Source organism: Meles meles, chromosome 9 (genome assembly GCF_922984935.1).
Source record: "Meles meles chromosome 9, mMelMel3.1 paternal haplotype, whole genome shotgun sequence".
NCBI classification, from domain to species: Eukaryota; Metazoa; Chordata; class Mammalia; order Carnivora; family Mustelidae; genus Meles; species Meles meles.
The window spans coordinates 99,487,432-99,504,936 of NC_060074.1; the positions used below are offsets into that span (position 1 = coordinate 99,487,432).

Here is a 17,505-nt window from a genome sequence, read left to right on the forward strand (position 1 = left end):
TCATTGTCTTTCTTATGAGAAGTTGCAGCATGTTAAAAATCCATTTTCCTATTGAAAGAAGGTTTTTGATTTGGTTTTTTTCCCCACCAATTTTAATGGTGCAAGTCCAGTGTTTATAACCAGTTTAGATACAGTTGATTGCCACTGATGAGCGTGGGTATTTGATCTGGAAAGCCTCTTTATATGGTTCAAGATCATTTGCATATATCTTTGATTTTCAGGGAACTTATAATGAGCTATCTCGATGTCTGTGTACATTATAAATACTAGAGAAGCGTTCTAAAATTTTGAAAGAGTAAACTAGTTTTAGAATGTCACTCATTAAGTATTTTCTATCCATCTTATTAGGGATATAATTGTTATTAAATGAAAGTGTAGTATTTAAGTGCATGCAGGTAACTATTTTGAATGAATGACTGCTTAACTTGACATTCAGAAATCTTTTTTCTTTTTTCTTTCTATTTATTTATTCATTCATTCATTCATTTATTTATTTCAGTGTTAACAGTATTTATTGTTTTTGCACAACACCCAGTGCTCCATGCAATACATGCCCTCCCTATTACCCACCACCTGGTTCCCCCAGCCTCCCACCCCCCGCCCCTTCAAAACCCTCAGGTTCTTTTTCAGAGTCCATAGTCTCTCATGGTTCACCTCCCCTTCCAATTTCCCTCACCTTCCTTTCTCCTCTCCATCTCCCAGATTTATAACTTAATTTAAAATATGTCACAACTTTTAGGTCAAAAACGGTGTGCTGGATTTCTGAAATTATTTGAGGGGATTATTTTGATTTTTACCTAAATGATTTGAAATTTCCCTTTGTGTATGTGATTAGAGTTTAACAGAACCCAATGCCAGTGTTATTTTTAAATTGCAAGTCTGTAATAGTGCAAATAGGGAGACAGCTTTTTTTTTTCTTTTAAATTCCCCTTGCAGTTTTCCTATTTTCATTTGTTAGTGTTTTTTATTTTTTTCTTTGTGATTGTCCATCAAGTATATATTGATTGACTTTGTAGGATTATAATTTTACTTAAATTGAAATAGAGCTTACATGGTTTTTAAAAATACAGCTGAAACATTCCCACAACAATACTTTTTTGGGGGCTTTTTACACTTGAAGCCTTGGCTGGAAGTTGAGATTTCATTGTGTTAAATGAATTTTGTTACCAATTTCTTAAATGACCTCTGTGCTTTAACTTTAGCAGATTAAGTGTGTTAAATCATGTTTTGTTTAGTAATACTTATAATGAAAGAATTATAAGTTAAAATTCTGTCTCATTTGAAAACAAACTTTGACATGTATAAATAACTTTTATTATTAAGGTATTGCTATTAAGGAGTCTGCAAAAGTGGGTGATCAAGCTCAAAGGAGGGTGATGAAAGGTGTTGATGACCTAGACTTCTTTATTGGTGATGAAGCAATAGAAAAACCTACGTATGCAACAAAGGTATATTTTTTATGATTTATAAAAATAATATTTTCTTTTAAAAATTAATTTGGGATGCCTGGGTGGCTAAGTCAGTTAAGCGTCTGCCTTTGGCTCAGGTTATGGAATCAAGTACAGTATTGGACTCCTTATTTGGCTGGGAACCTGCTTCTCCCTGTGCCTGCTTCTCCCCCTGCTTGTGCTCATTCTCTCTCACAAATGAATAAATAAAATCTTAAAGAATAATTAGTTCAGGGGTGCCTGGGTGGCTCAGTGGGTTAAAGCCTCTTGCCTTCGGCTCAGGTCATGATCCCAGGGTCCTGGAATCTAGCCCCACGTCAGGCTCTCTGCTTAGCAGAGAGCCTGCTTTCCCCTCTCTCTCAGTCTGCCTCTCTGCCTACTTGTGATCTCTGTCAAATAAATAAAATCTTAAAAAAAAAAAACCTGTTAAAAAAATAATTAGTTCAGTGATTGTGCAGTCTGGAATTTTACTCAGTTACAGGCTTAATATCCTCAACTTCTTCACCATAGAAATTTCTTTTTCCCTGTGGCTTTTCCCAGTCTTGCTTTAACATTTTTTTTTTAATCCTGGGAGGAAAATTTTCACCCAAATGAGCAGTATTTACTTTTCCATACTCATTAGATCTCAGAGCCGTCGATGTGAATGGCTTTCTTTTGCTTCCACATTGCCACATCTAGATACATGTTTAGTTTTGAATGTTGTGTTTGAGGTACATGAAAGACATCTTACACATTGTTAGGCTGTCAAATAATGTGGTTCTTGGAGCTCTGAAATAAGACAGCTGGAGACAAATATTTGGAAGGTATTAGTTAACTTCTAGAAAGGATGAGATTATTTAGGGGGGTGTACTTGGGAAGAGGCCCAAGATGGAGCCTGTTCAATGTACTATTTAGGTTTGGGTAGAAGATGAAAAGCCTATGAAGGAAACTGAGAAACCATGGTTAGAGAGACTGCGCTAGACGGGAAGGAAGTAAACAGTGTGGAATGCTGCTATGCTATCAAGTAAGCTAGAGCCCATATATTATTTATGTCTTTAGCTACAAGGATGTCATTTGTAACCTTAATAAGAATAGTTTTAGAAGAGTGAGAACCCAGTGAGGCTGGGTTCAGGTAGGTCGGATTATGAATGTTAGGCCAGGAAAAAATGACAGTAATACTCAATGAGGTTTGGGTGTGATTGGGACGCAGAGATAGTTGCATAGACAAGTTGTAGAGTTAAAATGGAAGAGATGTTTAGATGATAACCTGAAGGAGCCATTAGATTTAAGTAACAGGAAAGATGGAGTTCAATCCCCAGTCTCTGAGAAAGCTAGAGGAATGGGATCCACAGCACAGATGATCTAATTGAAATGTGGAGGGTCTCTTATATTATAAAAAAGTGAAATGAATAAGTACAGAATCAGTTTTATAGATCTGGTGAAGGGATGTTGACTCCTGACTTTTGGCCTCTGCTTTCCCTGTGAAATACATGGTGACGTCATCTCTGCTGCCCAAGGAGTTGGAGAAGGTGAAATAATGAGTGATAGGGAGAACATTTAAAATTATCATTGTGAAGAGTGAAGATGAACAGAGTAGGGAAACAAAGACTTGCCATGCAGAGTTAGGTTCATTTGAGAATAGCAACTACGAATTCTTAATTTTATCCACCTAGTTATCAGCATTGTGGGTATAGGCAAGTTTAGTGAAGGATCATGCTAGGTTGTTTTTTTTTTTTTTTTTTTTAAGATTTTATTTATTTATTTGACAGAGATCAAAAGCAGGCAGAGAGAGAGAGGAGGAAGCAGGCTCCCCACTGAGCAGAGCGCCTGACACGGGGCTCAATCCCAGGACCCTGAGATCATGACCTGAGCCGAAGTCAGAGATTTAACCCACTGATTAGGTTGGGTTTTGATAGGTGGAATGACAAAAGGAAATAATACTCAAAGTGATGGAGCATAAAATCTAAACTCTATGTATGTGTTTGTGTGTGTTTGGGCAGGTTTGATGGCTAGGGAATAATTACAAGAGCCAGTGGACTGCAAGTCTAATTGTGATCAGGAGTATAGCGGGCTGCTAGAGTGTGGTAGGAGGAGAATGGGTTGTGGTCAGAGAGGGATGTATTTGGATTTTAGGAATTTAGAGATGTGATAGTGATACAAAGATTGAAACAGCAAAAAGAAATCTTTGAAGGTGATGAAGTCAGTGAGCTAAGAGGCCAGAGTTTTCTGCACTGATTCTGTTCTCTTAAATACATTTTTAAGTCTTCCATATGCTACAAACCAACCAAAACAATAAAACTTCTCTCAGTCTTTTTTCCTGTTCTTTTTCCTCAGGAGCCTTTTAGCTATTGCTTTCCTCTTTTAAAACCAAATTTCTTGGGTTGCCTGGGTGGCTTAGTCAGTTAACTTAGTCAGTTAACGATACTGCTCTTGGTTTATGTTCACTTCATGATCTCAGGGTCCTGAGATTGGGTTCAGTGAAGACGCTGCTTGAAAATCTCTTCTCCCTCTCCTGCTCCCCCTGCTCACTCGTGTGCTCTCTCTCCCTCTCTCTCAAATAAATAAAAATCTTAAAAACAAACACACCAAACTTACTTAGTTTTAGATTCTTTGCACTCAGATTATTATTAAGCTCTTTGTTAAATCCCATTGTATATAATAATATTTATCCTTCTTGGTTTGTTTATCATAGAATTGCTCTGATGATTCTCTTCCTAATATTAACATTATGTATTTTAATTGAACCATCTTAAAATATGTTGGGGGAATAATGCCATTGCTCTCTAAATAGTAAAGTATGCGTCTCCTAAGGGTGATCTACAGTATCATTAAATCACTGTCCTGATTTAATAATCTCCTTTTTTGGTAGTTTTATTTACTTTTGACATTAAAGGATTTCATTTGTGTTTTGTGTTTTGATAGTGGCCAATTCGCCATGGTATAGTTGAAGATTGGGACTTGATGGAAAGGTTTATGGAACAAGTGATCTTTAAATATTTAAGGGCAGAACCAGAAGACCATTATTTTCTTTTGGTAAGTACAAATTATAATTTCAGCAAGGACATTTTCGAAGAAACTTAGTGAGAATGTTTTTATCACATCTGTACTCACTAGGGCATACTTTATTGTTTATTAAATTGTCCTATGTCTAAAAGACTCTTATAATGACTGTCTTTAAGATCGTCCAGTTCTGGGTTTCAGTAGGGTTGTAATATGTTGAAGTACTGAGGCTTAGGCACTTAGAAAAAGTTCTTTTCATAATTAATATGTTATCTTTATGATAGGAATAGTAAGGTTCAAAAAAAGTTGGAATTATGACACTTTGCCTTTTTTTATAACTGGTCTGATTATTTCTTTTGTAATTCTTGGCAGCAAAAATACAATGTAATTTTAAACTTATTTTTATCAAAGCAGTGCGCTTTTATAGCTTACAAAAATCAAATGCTCTAAGATTTGAAACAAAAAAAGTAGCACTCTCCTTCCTCACCTTTCCCAGCCTTTGATTCATATTATCTAGAGACAAACTCTTTTTAAATTTTTAAAGAGCTTTTTAATAGTTATCTCATAAATTTAAACATGTTTTTTATTTATTATTTTTTAAATACTTGACACTACCTACTGACTTCCTAAGTGGGAAAGATGAGGGTTTTATTTTACCCTCCTCTTAACACAGAATCCCTGTCTTCTACCCCTCTTTACAATATAGTTATATGAAATCAGTGTTCTATATTTTATTATAATTTGTGAATATTGTTTATGGGTAGACCGTAAACATAAAGTTGAAAGAACTTTAAATACCTGCATGTGCACAACCTAGACTCAAGTATTTTATTATAATTGCTTTATGATATCCATCAGGTTATCTGTCACTCCATCTTATATTTTTAATTATTTCAAAATGAGTTGCAGATGGAGTAGTTTCACCCCTAAATACGTTAGCATGCATATCATCACCTAGAGTTCATTATTTAGTTATGGTTCTTTTATATATATAAAATTCACATGCTATAAAATGTATAAATCTTAACTCTGCAATTCTGTGGGTATTGACCGTGCATTGGCAGACTTTCTCTGAAGGTCCAGATAGTAAATATTTTTGGACTTGAGTGCCATCTGGTCTCTGCAGCTCTGCTGTTATAGCAGCAAAGCAGCCTTAGATGATACCTAAATGTGTTCCAGTAAAACTGTGTTTACAGAAACAAGTGGTGAGATGGATTTGTCTTATAGAATGCATGATACAGTTTGCCCAGCTCCTGTTTTTAACAGATGCATACATCCGTGTAACCTAAACCGTTATCAAGATATAGAACATTACTCTCAGCCTGCAAGTTTTCCGCTGCCCTTTCCTGATTAATTCCTGCCCCTAAACTGTTCTCATCTTTCCAGCACGGATTGGTTTAGTCTATATTTGAGGTTTATATAAATAGAACTATACATGCTCTATAACTATACAGAACTATATGCTCTTTGGTAAGACTTCATTCAGCATAATCTTTGAGACTCATTCACATTGTTGCATATATTGGTAATTTGTTGCTGGATCATATTCTGTTGTATGAATATGCCTCACTATCTGTCTTTTTGTTGATGATTACCTGGGCTGTTTCTAGTTTTTGACTGTTACGAACAATGTGGTTTTATCGTGAACATTCTTATACAAGTCTTTTTGTGGACATGTTTTCATTTGTCTTACATAAAGACCTACATACCCAATTGCTGTGTTGTAGGGTAGGTCCACGATTAGCTTTATAGGAAACTCTCAGAGCTCTTTCCAAGGGATTGTACCTTTGTGCACACCCACCAGCAATGTGTTAGCAATCTGCTTGCTCTATCCAGCGTTTGGTTTGTCAGTCTTTTTAAATTTAGCCATTCTGGTGGGTGTGTAAAATTTCTCATTTTGGTTTTAATTTGCATTTTCCTGATGACTAATGATGTTTAGCGCTTTTTTATGTGCTTATTAACTATTAGTATATTTTCCTTGGGAGGTCTTCTGATTATGTTTTATTTTATATAGAACTTATGTTTTTCTTAGAGTTTATAATTTAACTTGATTTTTTCAGTTTGCTTAGTATGTACCTGTCACTAAATTATCTCCAAAGCCTTGAAAAATAGTTCTAAAACTCCTTTCAATAAGTTTAAACACATCAGGTAGTTTTAGCTATTAAAGGTTTTATGTAGGCACAAAATCTACTCCTAGTTGACCATTTTTTTAAAAAGCCTTATAGCGTTTTCTTAAATTAACAAAAAGATTTAATTTGCAATGAATTCAAGTTTTATTCATGTTTCTCTGTAATTTGTGTTCTTGACATTTAAGGAGTCATTCTTACCTCAAGATCAAAAACATCATTGCTCTGCATTTCTGAAGTTTAAAAGTTTTGCCTTTCATTTTGATATTTGAGAAAACAAGGATTGTCAGATCAGATTCATAAGAATCAGGTCTTACAGAGTTTCAACTTTATTAATTTAAATGACTTAAGTAATCACGAAGCATATGGGAAACATGAAGTCCAGTATTGCAAGTACTGTTTCCTCAGTCCTCTCTTGCCTCATTAGAATGTGTTCTGCCCCAGACTTAAATCTGCAGGTTTCTAAGTGATATATATGGTCATATAAACTGAAGAGAACTGTGTAAATATCTCCATTTTAATACTCTTAACAGTTACATCCCTTAAATAACAGTTTCCAAGAAGCATGGCATAAATTTGTAGAATCTTGGCTTATTTACTGTAGTTATAAACAGACCTGGTACATCCCGCTGAAAACATTACATAGGTGAGAATTCTGCCACTAGAAACACCATTGTTATGTCTCTCTGGAGGTCTGTCATTACCCTTTTATAAGATGATTTGACCAGGTCTCCTTTCTCCCTCTCATTCCTTTTATAAGTGTTTAATGGTGTAATGTAGAAATTTGGTTTCTTTTTTTTTTGTGTGAGTGATTATATTCTTTTCATATATGCATAGATCTGTTTGAATTCTTTATAAAATTTTTCTTTTTTTGGTCTATCTTTGTATCTCTAAATTTAAGATTTTTTAAATAAAAATTCTAAGATAAATTATTTTTTATTTAAAAATTGCCTAAAAGTTGCCAAAATAATCTGGTTTTGTCTGTTTAAAATGTTATTCAATTTAATAGACTGAACCTCCACTGAATACTCCAGAAAACAGGGAATATACTGCTGAAATAATGTTTGAATCCTTCAATGTTCCAGGCTTGTACATTGCTGTGCAGGTAAGAAAGTTCACAAGTCAAGATAAGCTTGACTTTTGAATTTTTATCTGGTTAATTCACTCTTAAATATATATTTTTTATGACCTCAGAGCATATCATTGTTCTCTCCTGAATCAGTAATTTAGAAATCATAGGAAATAGGAGTTTGTAAAAGAGAAATGTTGAAGGAAGTAAGTTATTGATCTGTAGATAATTTAAGGCTTTCATGGGACAGAAATAAGGGTATTAATATTTACAGAGTGTTTATTTCAGGTCAAGAACTTTATATACATATTCGTTTATCCTTGAAACTTTTGTTGTGTCCTTTTTTCATTGTTTTGATTCACTTACTGCTAGATATATTTGACCACTTTCTCTTTTGTGCCCCTCTGTATTCTGTGTCATAAATTCCTGTAATAATTTATTAATATAAATTCCAATAATATTGAACTTACTTTGTAAATGTATCTTCATGGAATGGCTTCTCTCCCACCTCTCAGGATCACAGCTCACCTCTTACCCTGTAATGAATGTGATGCCTGGCATATCACAAATGCTTAATAGGTATATAAACTATTGTATAGTTCTGTTAGGTAACAGTGATTATGATGTGTGATTTTGTGTTAAAATAGGAGGATGTCCTGGATAACTCTGTAGGTCCCTTTCAGCTATTATATTGCAAGTAGGTTAAAGTTTAGCTCTGTTTTTAATCATTGGACATATATCTTGTTGGAGGCTTGCATTATATGAAATTTGGTTTTTAAAAAATGAATTAGCTGTGTTAACTTCTTAGTTTGTAAACTTTAAAAAAAAGAATTGTACTTTATTGCCCATGCCAGTCTTTTTCATAGAAAAATATAATTTCATTAACTTTGTTTCCTAATTAACTCATGATATTTAGAAGTGTATAATGGCTTTTCCTGTGGTTAATTAACTTGTTATATATTCCTAAATGCATGTTGCAGTTAAAAATTTGGAGCGTATCTTGATAGAGATACTTGTTTATAGCCATCTCTGTATGGAATAACTAGTGATTGGGTGTTTGTGTATTTCTTTACCTTACTTACACTTTGTGGTTTGTATACAGGCTAGCCCATATAAACATAATTTTAAGTCCTAGCAGTCTTAGTGCTGTGATACTTGATGTTAGTCTTCCCCATTTTGGCCTGCATAAAAACATGGGAAATTTACAAATATACCCCTAGAAGTAAATACAAGCTTGTTACGTTTTTCTTAAATTGTAGTATATGAATAATTTTATTGCATAACGTAAATGAATTTTATGTATTTTCTTGTCAGAGATTACTGTAGTTGACCCTTGAACAGTACAGGTTTGAACTGCATAGGTCCACTTACATGGAGATTTTTTTCAATAGATGAGTACTAAAAATGTTTGTCTCCCTTATGATTTTCTTAACATTTTTTTTCTCTAACTTATTAAGAATATAGTATATGATATAACATACAAAATCTGTGTTAATCTACTGTTTATGTGTTCTGGTCAACAGTAGACACGTGGTAGTTCAGTTTTTAGAGAGTCAGAAGTTATACTTGGATTTTCGACTGCTTGTGTTGGAGGGATCAGTGCACCTAACCCTGGTGTTGCTCCAGAGTCAACTGCACATTTAAAATTGAAGTACTCCATGAAATATTTTTTTCTATTAACTCTTTGTGCTTGTTTTTATTTTCTTTCCTGTCATATTTTTTGGTCTAAGGCTGTTCTTGCCTTAGCTGCCTCTTGGACCTCAAGACAAGTAGGAGAACGGACATTGACTGGTACAGTAATAGACAGTGGAGATGGTGTCACCCATGTCATTCCAGTGGTAAGGATATTTTAAAATTATCAAATAGTCCTATCAGATAACATATCTGGCAGAGTTAAATGATATGAATTAATACTACTTTTTAAAAAATTTTAAACATTTGAAAAATTTGCACTGATTCGGCCATTTGTTCATCTAGGGCTGTGTTTTGCTCAAGTTGATTATTAAAATTTTATAAAGAAATTCCAAAATCTTTCTTCTGCTCTGTAGGTTTGTACTGTAATTAGAATATGATTTAAAAATAGTAGAAATTGTTTCTAATTCATAATTAGAAAATGTTGGAGTAACAGAAATGGTAAAAGATATTATGCCCTTTTTTTTTTTTTTTAAAGATTATATTTATTTATTAGAGTGCGAGTGAGAGCATGAGTGGTGGTGGGGAGAAAGAGACAGAGGGAGAGGTACGAGCAGACTCCCTGCTCAGCAGGGAGCCCGATGCAGGGGCAAGATCCCAGGGTCCTTTTAGCTCATGACCTGAGCTAAAGGCAGAGGCGTAACTCACTTAAGATTTTCATTTAAACCTCAGAATCTATAATGTAAGTTACATTGAAGACCTCAGTTTACTCATTAAAAATGCAGATAAATGAATTGCATTAGATCACCACATAATAGGTTGGGGAGCTAGGATTCAAACTGGTTTCGTCTCACCCCAGTCTTAACATCTGCACAGGTAACCAGCAATATCAGTATCCTGATAATATTCAAATGAGGTAATTTTCAGATATATGCTATCAAATGAATAAGAATGAATTTTCATAAGGGTATTAAGAATTGGATATTCCTGTGTTTTGTTCTCTTTTCTTTTTTGCTTTTTTTGAATTAATGGAGTACTTTTTTATAATTCCATTTTATCTTTATTGACTTATTAGTTATGTTCTACTTCTTATTGTCACTTGCTGATTTTTTGGTGGTTGCTCTAGGGCTTATAATAAACATCTTTAATTTATAATCTAATTACAAATAATATTGTTTTATAAATAGAAGTGTACAACAGTGTACTTCGCTTCTACACTATAATAGTCACTCATTTTACTTCTTCATGTTATAAACTTACAGTACATTATTAATTTGTTTTACTGTAAGTAGTATATTTTGTTAGGGCTGCTGTAACAAAGTACCTCAGACTGAGTGGCTTAAACAATAGAAAATTAATTTTTCCACAGATGGAGGCAACAAAGAGATCAAGATATTGGTAGGGTTGATTTCTTCTGAGGCTTCTCTGTCTTCTCTCTAGGTGGCCCAATTTTCTCCATTTGTTTGCACATGGTCTCCTTGTGTGTCTGTATCCTGATTTCTTCTTTTAAGAATATTAATCATATCAGATTAGGATCCACTCTAATCACCTCATTTTAACTTAATTATCTCTTTAACATTCCCATCTCCAAATGCAGTCACATTGTTGAGGTATCCAAAGATAACACTTCAAACATACGAATTTTGGAAGGGGTAGGCCATATCAGCTGAGAACAAATCACCATCTTTATTATTATTATTATTTATTTTTTGTTTTTTTAAAAGATTTATTTATTTATTTGACACACAGAGAGAGAGATCACAAGTAGGCAGAGAGGCAGGCAGGGAGAGGGGGAAGCAGGCTCCCTGCCAAGCAGAGAGCCCGATATGGGACTCGATCCCAGAACCCTGAGATCATGACCTAAGCTGAAGGCAGAGGCTTAACCCACTGAGTCACCCAGGTACCCCCAAATCGCCATCTTTAAAAGAGAATTTGAAAAAGATAAATTTCTTTTGTATTTACGGACTTAGCATTTCCAGTGCTTGTTTCCTTTGTGAAGGTCCAGATTTCCATCTAACATCATTTTCTTTCTTCCAGAATGATGGCCTTTAGCATTGATTTTTTTTTTTATTTTAAAGATTTGTTTATTTATTTTAGAGAGCATGCGTGCATGTAGGGGTAGGGAGGAGGGAGGGGCAAAGCGGGGGGAGAGAAAGAGAAGAGGGACAAGCAGACTCACGCTAAGGTGAGAATCCCTACAGGGCCAATCCCACAACACTGAGACCATGACCTGAGTTGAAATAGAGTTGAATGTTCAACCAGCTGAGCCATCCAGGCACCCCTGGCCTTTAGTATATTTTACCGTGCTTATCTGCTGATTAGGAAATCTTTCATTACGTACATCCTTTGAAAAAGTATTTTGCCTGCCTTTTTTGAAAGATTTTTACTTGGCGTAGAATTTTAGGCTGATAGTTTTTTCCTTTCAGTATGTTATAGTAGCTCTAATTGTAGTTCTATTGTAGTTCAAATGCCTTTTGGCTTAAATTGTTTATGAAAATAAGTCTGCTGTCAATCCTTTGCTTGTTTCTTTGTGATATTACTTGTCTGGCTGCCTTCAAGATTGTGATGTACCTAAATGTGTTATCCCCTCCCCCCCATTTCTTCTCCTTGGGGTTTGGATTTGTCGAGCTTCTTGAATCTAGATTTGCAAGTTTTTTTTTTGTTTTTTTTTTTTAATCATACCTGAGAAGTTCTTTATTTCTTGACATATTTTTTCGTATCCCTTTTTTCCTCTGTATCTTTGGGTATTCCAGTTATGTGTCTCTTAGGCTACTTAAAGTTGTCTTACAGGTTACTGACACTCTGATCATTTTTTTCCTGATCTTTTTTTTTATCTCTGTCATTTTGCATTTCGTTCTTTCTCTTCAAGTTCACATTTTTCTTTATTGTTTAGTTTGCTATAATCAATTTAGGGTATTTTTTAATTTTAGATTTTTTGTTTTTCTCCATAGCAGTTCTCTTTGGATCTTTTTATATCTTTTCTTTCTCTCTCATTCATGTTTCCATTCATGATTCCATTCTTGATTATGAGGAATATATAGTAGTTGTTTTAATGTCTTTTTCTATGAATGCTATTATCTTTGATATTTCTGTTTCTTTCTCTTGATTTTTTTTCCCCCAGTCAGGGGTTGTATTTTCCAGCTTTCTTGCTTGGGTATAATTTTTCATTGGGTACTGTATGTTCACATTGTTATGTCCTGGATTTGGGGACTTTTAAAGATACTTTGAGGTATTTTTCCTGGGATACAGTTATATTACTAAGAATCAGTTTGATTCTTTCAGGGGTTCCTTTTAAACATTATTGAGCAAGTCCAGAACAATCTTTTGTCTGGTCCTACTTTGTCCTCACTCTTGAAGCACTCTTCTGAGGATTTTACTCCAGTGTCCTGTGTTTGAGGTCTTGTTACAGTGGCTAATGGGAATGTAAACTATTCTCAGCTACAATAAACTTTGAGGATTGTTTTGTTCCCGCTTTCCAGAGGTTCTTTCTCTGGCCTTGATGGTTTCCTAACATGAATGTGATGATTACTAGTCAGCTAAGGTGTTACTTTTCACATCTCAGAGCTCTGTGTAACTGTAGCTATTTCAGCTTTGGTAGTTTGACATGTAAGCTGTAGCAGTAGACTTCCCTGAAATCTAAATTTTGTATCCTAAACTTAATGAGACTTTCTTACTCTGCTTGGGTTCTTCCTCCCATTATTGCTGCCTAGAAACTCTTCCTAGGCAGTGAGATGGGATGTTTATAGTACTCACCTTGTTTGCTTTCCCTTCTCATTGGGAACACTGCCCTATTCTGCCTGTTTAGTGTCGGAAAACATTTATTTCATTTAATTTGTCCTTTTTTTTTCCCCTTTAAGGTGAGAGGTTAAATCCAATCCCTAATACTCTGTCATGGCCAGATGATATTCTCTGTTAATGAAATTTAATTTTGTTACATTATTTTTTGTACTTCTGACTCATATCTGTTAATTTATGAGTGTGTAGAATTTAATTATTTGGCATTATAATAATGCATAGAATGCCTCTGCCTTGTGAAATTGGTACCTGTTTCATTAGGAAAAATGAGTTTGTGGATTAATGATCAGATTTCCTACAATGCTATCTAAATTGTTTACTGAAATTATAAAAGATTTTAAGATAATTTCCTATCTGGTCTGCTATCAAAACATTTAAACTTCTGAAATTTGTCATTTCTGTGTTGTTAAGCCATTTCAGTCTTAGTTATAAACTCTTACCAGTAAAAGAAAAATCTAAGTTGCTGGCCATTCTTGTTCATAATATCTGTACAGTATTATAAATTATACAGTATTGTGAGGAATACGGTTGAAGAATAAAGACTAGAAGAACTCTCCTGGGATAAAGCAGTACTTGGGTATATAAACACACTAACTTGAGAAATTGATCTTTGATGATTATTTAGGTTATTTTAATTTTGAAATCACTGAAAGTAAATTTGCCACTTTTTCCCCCCCCATATAGGCTGAAGGGTATGTGATTGGCAGCTGTATTAAGCACATTCCAATCGCAGGACGAGATATAACATATTTTATTCAGCAGTTGTTGAGAGACCGAGAAGTAGGAATCCCTCCAGAGCAATCCTTGGAAACTGCTAAGGCAGTAAAGGTAAACAAGTAATGATCAGAGTATAATTCAACTAGAAATTAAAATCAAATTTACAATATTAACATGAAAACTCTCCGGTGAAGAGCAGTACTTTAAAAGAAAAAACCTTTTTACTTAGCCAATTATAAATTATTACCCTTAATTACATATATGTTTTCTCTTTATTTCTTGTAAGGAGATTTTGCAGGACGATCAACTCCGTGCCTTGTTGTCTCCACATTTCACGTTTGAGTCAAGAACATTTGTGTGTTCAAGCATACATTTTTGTGATTATTCCCCATAGTAAGAATAATTAGTTCATTTCATAGTTCTTGTATCTCAGTTTTTTTCACTGAATTTTTTATTTTTTGTTTTTTTTTTTTTTAAGATTTTATTTATTTATTTGACAGACAAAGATCACAAGTAGGCAGAGAGGCAGGCAGAGAGAGGAGGAAGCAGGCTTCCCGCGGAGCAGAGCCCCCGATGTGGGGCTTGATCCCAGGACCCTGGGATCATGACCCAAGTTGAAAGCAGAGACTTTAACCCACTGAACCACCCTGGTGCCCCTGAATTCTTTATTTTAATCCTAACAATTTTCTGTTGAAAAATTTTTTTTGATGTAATTGTTTCATTTCACTAGAATAGAGGTGGTGTTTGGCTCACGTGATACGGCAAATAAAAGAAAAATGAGAAGACTATTTAAGGTGTTTTAATAATTTGTATGTTATATAAGTCTTTGTTAGATCAGTGCTTTTATGTAAACTGTCAAAATACTTATCACTCTTTAAATTTATCATTTGCCAACATACCTACAAAAATTTTAGTGGGTTTCTCATAGGTTTTCGGTATGTGAAAGCAAAAATCCCCCAGCCAAAATAACTTTAAGGAATTTACTGCTTCCTAGTAGTAAAGGAATTATGAAATGGCTGCCAAAACTAACCCAAAGGATGGCATCAAAATTAAATATGTAAAAAATTAACATGAATACTGCTTTAGCATCTTTGGGAAGCCTTTGGGGTTTAAAAAAATAACAAAAGCACCAAGGATTAAAATCTGTTTTAGACAATATTGATGCTCAGTCTGAATGTATTTTAAGAATTATCATTTGCATGTAATTCCTACTTCTGATGTTGGAAAAAGAAGACCTACAATAACATCAAATTGTTCTTTGTTTTCCATATTCCTCCCTTATATGTCTTTATATTATTAGTAATAGTATTTGCATCTATAGTGGATTAGAATTCTTCATGTACAAAAATATGTGAAGTGTGTGTTTTTCTTTTAAAAAAAAAAAAAAAGTGGATTCAGGAGTCCATAAATTGCAAATAGAATGTTATAACCCATAACATTTTTGAATTGCATTTTTGATGAAAACTTTTACTTAGGACTTATAACCAGATATGCAACAATTTGGCATTGTATGTGATACATTAAAAAAGAATAGTTTTTATTTTTAGCCTTTTTTCTTTTGCTTATTTACTTAGATCATATTCAGTTTTGTTCCAGGAAGGTATTAAGGATTAAAGGTCTATATTAATTTGTGGGTTATATCAACTATTATTTATTTTCTGGTTCTGTATTTATTTTATGTTTTCTCCTCTTCATAAGGCAGACTCCATTAATTATTGGAACTGCATAAAATGTTGAAAGACAATAATGAATGTTTTCATAAAATAACCTTGAGATAGTAGAGGTTGTCTCTTCAGTTGATCAAGACTTATTCAATATGTATGAAGCTAGGAATTATGTATAGGAAATGAGAGATGAGTTATTTATTTGTACTAAACATAAACTAATGTCCTAACATGAAATTATCTTCAGCTTAATTTCTTAATTTTATTTTCCAAAGATACTTGTTCATTTGATTCTGGTTTGCCAAAAATATGTCATCCTTGTCTACTGTTCCTAAGATGAGGAAATAATGACCCATTTCTTTGTTTTCCTAGGAACGCTATAGTTATGTCTGCCCAGATTTAGTAAAAGAATTTAACAAGTATGACACAGATGGATCAAAGTGGATTAAGCAATATACTGGAATCAATGCTATCTCAAAGAAAGAGTTTTCTATTGATGTTGGTTATGAGAGATTCTTGGGACCTGAAATCTTTTTTCATCCAGAGGTAAGTTTTTTTTTTTCTTCTTCGATGGGATTGTTTTGAGAAATTCAGGGAAGAGTTAATCTCAGGAACTTTTCTTTTGTATGCTAAAATGCTATTGTGAGTTATTTTCAAGAGGAATAGTTTCCTATGTTGAAATAGGCTAAACAAGTTATTATTTTTTGTATATTTAGAAAACTAAAACTTGTCTTTTTAATATTTGTGGCTTATGTGGGATCATGGAAAGAGGGGAGCCCTTAAAATTTATGACTATTTAAATAAAGTATTTTGGAAAAGTTCTAGAACTACTAGTGCCCTATATAAAATAACCGTTAAACCAAGAACCGTTAGTTGACTATCATAACAAAATATTTATTAGCAAAATAGTTTTCTGTCTCTATGAAATGTTAGAAACATGGAGGTTTTATTAAGTAAATAAAAAGTGTTTTTTTTTTAATATTTTATTTATTTGATAGAGAGAGATATCACAAGTAGGCAGAGAGGCAGGCAGAGAGAAAGAGGGAAGAAGCAGGCTCCCTGCTGAGCAGAGAAGCCCGATGCGGAGCTCGATCCCAGGACCCTGAGATCATGACCTGAGCCGAAGGCAGAGGCTTTAACCTACTGAGCCACCCAGGCGCCCCAAAAGGTGTGTTTTTAATATGAAAAATTCTTCCAGTAACTTAATAGAAGAAATTCTATTATTATTAATAGAATTACATTAAATGCGTACTGTGCTTACTTGGCATTAAAAAGTTATTTTTTAATATTGTTTATTCACGGGGCGCCTGGATGGCTCAGTGGGTTAAAGCCTCTGCCTTCAGCTCAGGTCATGGTCTCAGGCTCCTGGGATTGAGCCCCACATCGGGCTCTCTGCTCAGAGGGGAGCCTGCTTCCTCCTTTCTCCTTGCCTGCCTCTCTGACTACTTGTAATCTCTGTCTATCAAATATCTTTAAAAAAAAAAAATACTGTTTATTCACTTAGCAAATAGTGAATATAATTTTCATGGTCTCAGTTCAAGTATGGAATATTTAAAGATGAAAAAGTATTTTTGTTGCTCTTAACTGAGCTCAGAGAGTAAGGGAGATGAATATCTAAACAGGCATAGTTGTTTCAATAAAGGCATGGATTTGGGGAGGGCATAGGAACAAAGAACATCTAAGTCTGCTTGGGAGAACGAAGGAAGCTTCTTATGAACTGAGACTTCAAGGGTGAGTACATATTTGTCAGGCAGGTATGTTAGGGAAGTATCTTTCTGGCAGAAGAGATAGGTTGGGTAGAAGTTTGGGATAGGAGATTAATAGGTAATAAAATTATAAAGGTAGGGATTGGTAGGAGATGGACCCAGATGGGTGTTTATGAGGGACTAATATGGTATAGAAAGGAGTTCTGGATTCTGTGCAGAGATCTTTAGTGCATATGACACAGACTAGAAAGATCACTCTGACAGCACTAGTTTGGATGGATTTGAAACAGGGGTGTGAATTGTATTGGAAACAGGTAAGTTTATTGCAGTTTTCCAGATGAAGGATAAGTAATATCAGGCCAGTAAGAT

General features: G+C 34.2%; 1 protein-coding gene across 1 annotated transcript in view; it reads left to right on the top strand.

The window, feature by feature from the left end:
* ACTR3 (actin related protein 3) overlaps positions 1-17,505 on the top strand; it is a 60,545-nt gene that overhangs the window by 28,535 nt on the left and 14,505 nt on the right. Inside the window, exons 3-8 of the mRNA XM_046019101.1 lie at positions 1,324-1,448; positions 4,350-4,460; positions 7,563-7,658; positions 9,353-9,460; positions 13,734-13,877; positions 15,803-15,976. Coding sequence (XP_045875057.1) covers positions 1,324-1,448; positions 4,350-4,460; positions 7,563-7,658; positions 9,353-9,460; positions 13,734-13,877; positions 15,803-15,976 — 758 coding nt within the window. The remainder of the gene's footprint in view (positions 1-1,323; positions 1,449-4,349; positions 4,461-7,562; positions 7,659-9,352; positions 9,461-13,733; positions 13,878-15,802; positions 15,977-17,505) is intronic.